Genomic DNA, 6,000 nt, shown 5'->3' with positions numbered 1-6,000 from the left:
AGTTTTAAGGTTTAGGGGGCAATTACTTTTTCACATGGGTGTTACAGGTTTAGAATAAATCTTGATCCTCAAATGGAACCATCATATAAAAGCTTCATTTTGTATTTACTCTCATGATCATTATCTTATATTAAAATTAGTTGGATGACCTAAAACATTTAAATTTGACAAATTAGCAACAATAGAAGAAATTGGGTGGGGTGGGGGGGGGCTTTTTTACAGCAATACATGTGCAAGGCTGTAGCTATAAACCATATCATAACTAGAACAGTACTAACACACAATGTTATAATGAATAAAACGTATGAAGACTTTATTAAACAAGAGCCACTTGGTGCAAAATAGTACTTTTCTACATTTTTTACAAACATGAAAACATTTATTTTTCCCGATGGTATGTGTTATTTTTAACATTATATTATAGTGCAGGGCTAGCGTTCAATAAAAAATACAGATATAAGTCTCAACATGACAATGTACACATGCATATTAATATTACCTTTACTTACACAGTGTACAGTCTATTCCCAGAGGGTTCAATCTGGATGTAGCAATATAGTACAACACTGTAAATCTTAACAGTGAAGACTCCAATGACACAAAAGACCGACTTACAGCCCGGAGGAAAGAGAACTAACTATGATAATGCGTTTCTCAGCAGAGAGTAAAAACCGCCTCCGAATCTCTTTGGACACAAGATATATTCGATTTGAGACTGCCATCCTATGACATGTTAATCAGTGCTTTTTTGACTTCTTTCCCTTGCGTTCAGATTTACTCGCTTCATCATGAGCTTTCCTCTTCGATGCCAGCTTGTTGGCCTGGAAAAATAAAAATAAAATGTACTGTATTTTTTGGACTAGAAGACGCAACCAGGTTTTAGACAACAGAAAATAGGAAAAAATTTCATACTTTACGACTGTTACAAAGAAAAAAACTATTTGTTAAAAAAATTAATTAGTTCTGTTTCACCACATTCTGAGAGCCATAACGTTTATATTTTTTTATCAATTGAGCGGTGAGAGGCTTGTTTTTGCGGGACGAGCTGTAGTATTTATTGGCACACACAATTTTTCTTATCACTTTTTATTTTGTTTTTTTTTTTTTTACCGCCAAGGTGACAAAAAAGAAAAAACGATTCTAGGGTTTTAAATATTTTTTTTACGTAGTTCATCGTGCGAGTCAAATAATGCTATATTGTAATAGTTCGGATTTTTACAGACGCAGCAATACCAATTTTTTATTGTGCTTGGGGGAAAAAAAAGGGCAAAGTTTTTTTTTTTAACTTTTAATATTTTTTTTTAAAAACTCAAAATTTATCTAAACTACCTTTTTTACACATTTTATTAGTTCCCCTAGAGGATATGAACCAGCGATCTAGATCGCTGGTACAATACATGGATGAGTTACAGAAACAGCGTAACTCACTGAGCTACGCTGTTTCCGTAAATCCCATAGTAGTGAATGGCAGTTACAGAAGCAGCGTAGCATGCGAGCTGCGCGGTTACCGTAACTCCCATTCGCTCTTATGGGAGTTATGGAAACAGCGTAGCTCAGCGAGCACTCATCTGTTCCCGTAACTCCCGACCACCTTACCCGGAAGTGGCCGGGAGACAGCGGAGCAGAGTAAGAAAGAAGGGGGTTTAGGGGGCCCGTTCATCTATCTGACATTTATGACATATCCTGTGGATATGTCATAAATATCAGTCATGGGAAAACACCTATAAATGCCGTCGTCGCTATTGACCGCGGCATTTAACTAAACAGACAGGAACAGCGCGATTGCTGTTCCTGACCGTTAGAACGGCACGTCAGCTGTAAAACACAGCAGACACCTGCAGTGTATGGAGCAGGCTCAGCATGTGAACCCGCTCCGCTCCAAAACATCATCCCCTCCCCATGAAGTGCTGGATCACCATTTGTTGGGAAGGGGTTAAGTACGGTAGCGGTCAGGGGGCCCGGCGCAGCCGGGTCCCTGGAATGCAGACTAGAAGAAGCAGGGACTTTTTATCAAGATTTATTCTTGCTAAAAACTGCGTCTTATAATCCGAAAAATACGGTGGAGTATGGAAAGGAGTGTGTCGGCTGTATCTTACAGCCAACACTTCAGTGTAACGAGCAGGATCCCGTTAGTTTAGGCTGTTAAGTGCCGCAGCCAATAGTGACCACAGCATTTAAATGGCTAGAAACAGGAGGGCAGTCCTAACGTTGCAACGGCACACCCACGACGCGATCGCAGGGAGCCGTTGGTTGGCATGGCAGCCTGATGAAGGCCCCCAGGTCTGCCATCTTTGTACTCCGGCAAGGCTTCATAGGAGAGTGTCCGTATAACGATATACTGCAGTGCATTAGTATATCATGCAAGAGATCGCTGGTTTAAGTCACCTAGGGAGGACAAGCAAAAAATGTTAAACGCCGTAAAATAAAGTTTTTAAATATTAAATAAATATATATTTACTTATTATTTCAAAACTTTATTTTAAGATGTTTACAATTTTTAACTTGTCCTCCCTAGGTGACTTAAACTAGCGAACGCTTGAAAAAGGCTCATCATATAGGGCCGAAACGTTGCACAAGGGATCGGGTTCCTATGGCTTGCACCCACCCGTTATTTGAGCTGGTGCTTCTGGACGGTGGACTCCATAAAAAAAAGTCTCATTTATCCCAAAATGGTACCAATAGAAACTACAGCTCGCCCCGCAAATTTTATTTTTAACAATACGTTTTTTCCTTGTAAACGTAGTAAAACACAAAACAATTTGGTATCACCGTAATCATATTGACTCGTAGAATAAAGTTAAAATGCCGTTTTTACAGCACGGTGAACACTGTAAAAACAAAACCCCTCAAAATATTGAGGAATCCCTGTTTTTTTCCTATTCCACCCCAGAGGTAATTTTTGCCTAGTTTCCTACTACATTATTATGGTACAATAAATGGTGCCGTAAAAATCGACAACACTTCCCGCAAAAAACAAGCCTTCATACGGCTATATCGATTAAAAAAAAAAATAATAAAAAAAGTTATGGCTTCTGGAAGGTGTGGAGGAAAAAAACGAAAAGTGAAAATCCGAAAAATGGCTGCGGCGGGAAGGGGTAAGAGTATATTGTGGAGAAGTATTAACCCTTTCAAGACCGAGCTCATTTTGACCTTCATGACCAGCCCCATTTTCTCAAATCTGACATGTGTCAATTTATGTGTTAATAACTCTGGAATGCTTTTGCCTATCCAAGCGATTCTGAGATTGTTTTCTCGTGACATATTGTGCTTTATGTTAGTGGAAAAATTTGATCAATAAATTCATTGCTTATTTGTGAAAAACACCAAAATTTAGAGAAAATTTGCAAAAATTATGATTTTTCTCATTTTAAATGTATCTGCTTGTAAAACAGATAGTAATACCACACAAAATAGTTACTATTTTACATATTCCATATGTCTACTTTATATTTGCATTGTTTTTTGAACATTATTTTATTTTTCTAGGACGTTACACGGCTTAGTACTTTACCAGCAATTTCTCACATTTTCAAGAAAATTTCAAAAGGCTATTTTTACAGGGGCCAGTTCAGTTCTGAAGTGGCTTTGAGGGCCTTATGTACTAGATAGACCCCATAAATCACCACATATTAAAAACTGCACCTCTCAAAGTATTCAAAACAGCATTCAGAAAGTTTCTTAACCCTTTAGGCGCTTCACAGGAATTCAAGCAAAAGTAGAGGTGAAATTTACAAATTTTCTTTTTATTGCTGAAATTAATTTGTAATACATTTTTTTCTGTAACACAGAAGGTTTTACCCGAGAAATGCAGCTCAATATTTATTGCCCAGATTCTGCAGTTTTTAGAAATATCCCACATGTGGCCCTAGTGCGCTAATTTACTGAAACACAGGCCTCCGAAGCAAAGGAGCACCTAGTGGATTTTGGGGCCTCCTTTTTTTAGAATATATTTTAGGCACCATGTCAGGTTTGAAGAGGTCTTGTGGTGCCAAAACAGTGGAAATCCCCCAAAAGTGAGACGATTTTGGAAACTACACACCTCAAGGAATTTATCTAGGGGTATAGTTAGTATCTTGACCCCACAGGTCTTTTGCTATATTTATTGGAGTAAGTCTGTGAACGTGAAAATATACTTTTTTTCTGAAAAAATATAAAAAAAAATAATATTTGCAAGGAATAAAGAATAAAAAGCACCCCAAAACTTGTAAAGCTACTTCTCCCGATTACGCCAATACCCCATATGTGGTACTAAACTGCTGTTTGGACCCACAGCAGAGCTCAGAAGGGAAGGAGCGCCATTTGGATTTTGAAGTGCAGATTTTGCTGGATTGGTTTTCAGTGCCATGTCGCGTTTGCAACGCCCTGGAGGGAGCAAAACAGTGGAATCCCCCCAAAACTGACCCCATTTTGAAGACTACCACCCCTCAAGGAATTTTTCTAGGGGTATAGTTAGCATTTTGACCCCACAGGTTTTTTGCTGAATTTAGTGGAATTAGGCCATGAAAATGAAAATCTACTTTTTTCTGAAAAAACATAGAAATGTTTAATTTTTACAATGAATAAAGTAGAAAAATCACCCCAAAATTTGTAAAGCAATTTGTCCTGATTACAGCAATACGCCATATGTGGTAATAAACTGCTGTTTGGACACACGGCAGGACTCAGAAGGGAAGGAACAATATTTGGCTTTTGGAGCTCAAATTTAGCTGGAATGGTTTTCGGGTGTCATGTCGCATATGCAAAGCCCCTGAGGTACCAAAACAGTGGAAACCTCCCACTGGAACGAGCGATCATTAGGTCGGAATATATTTTACTAATATATTGCAGTATAATGTCATTTTACAGGCTCCTGTAACAGCGCGATCTCTGTTCCTGTCCGTTAGTCCCGGGTGTCAGCTGTAATACACAGCTGACACCTGCAGAATATGGAGCGGGCGCAGCGCGTGAGTCCACTCCATATATAACCCCTCGCACCACGACATGCTATTAAGGCGTTAATGCGCAGCGGATGGTGCAAATTGGAAATTAAAATTTTCCACTGATATGCCATTTTAATGCACAATACGTTGTGCCCAGTTTGTGCCACTGAAGACAAATACCTCATACAATGTTGAGCGGGTTCTCCCGGATATAAAATATCATATATGTGGACCTAAGCTGGTGTTTGGGCACGCTGTGGGGCTCAGAAGGGAGGAAACGCCATTTGGAGCGCAGATTTTGCTTGGTAACTGTTCAGTTTGGGGTTTTGCTGGTATTTCAGTTATGATGTGGGGGGCATATGTAACCTGTGCGGAGAACATCAGGGCATAATAAGAGGGTATAATAATGGGGTACATAAATAATAATTCGCAGATATGTGGCCGGTGTCGCACTGATAAATGGTCGCCCGATCTCATCTGCTTTTGGAACGCGCTGCACATTTTGCGTCGCTATATTCTGAGAGCCAGAACTTTTTTATTTTTTCTCCAACGGAGCCGTGTGCGGGCTTATTTGTTGCGGGACAATCTGTACTTTTCATTGGTACCATTTTAGGGTACATGTGATTTTTTTTATCACTTTTTATTAAATTTTTTTGGAAGCAAAGTAACAAAGAAACATAAATTCTGACAATGTTTTTTGTATTTTTTTTTTTACACTTTTCACCGTGTGGTATAAATGACGTTTTACTTTATTCTGCGGGTCGGTACGATTACGGCGATACCATATGTATATAGGTTTTTTATGTTTTTTTGTGGCGATTGCGCAATAAAATCACTTTGATAAAATTATTTATTTTTGTGTCACCGTATTCTGAGAGTCATAATTTTATATTTTTCCGTCAAAAAAGCGGTGTAAGGGCTTGTTTTTTGCGGGACGGGTTGTAGTTTTTATTGGTACTATTTTGGGGTACATGCGACTTTTTGATCACTTTTTATTCTATATTTTGGGAGGGTTGATGACCAAAAAAAATTGATTCTGACATTGTTTTTTAATTATTTTTTTTGTGGTGTTCACCGTGCG

The 6,000-nt window shown here is 38.6% G+C and overlaps 1 protein-coding gene across 1 annotated transcript in view; it reads right to left on the bottom strand.

The window, feature by feature from the left end:
* Positions 1–292: 292 nt before the first annotated feature.
* Positions 293–6,000, bottom strand: part of PES1 (pescadillo ribosomal biogenesis factor 1) — a 52,846-nt gene continuing 47,138 nt past the window's right edge. Inside the window, exon 15 of the mRNA XM_075829558.1 lies at positions 293–821. Within this exon, the coding sequence (XP_075685673.1) occupies positions 738–821 (84 nt within the window). The 3' untranslated portion in view covers positions 293–737. The remainder of the gene's footprint in view (positions 822–6,000) is intronic.

Source organism: Rhinoderma darwinii, chromosome 1 (assembly GCF_050947455.1).
Source record: "Rhinoderma darwinii isolate aRhiDar2 chromosome 1, aRhiDar2.hap1, whole genome shotgun sequence".
NCBI classification, from domain to species: Eukaryota; Metazoa; Chordata; class Amphibia; order Anura; family Rhinodermatidae; genus Rhinoderma; species Rhinoderma darwinii.
The sequence above is the reverse complement of the archived record's forward strand: the minus strand, read 5'-3'. Positions and strand labels throughout refer to the sequence as shown.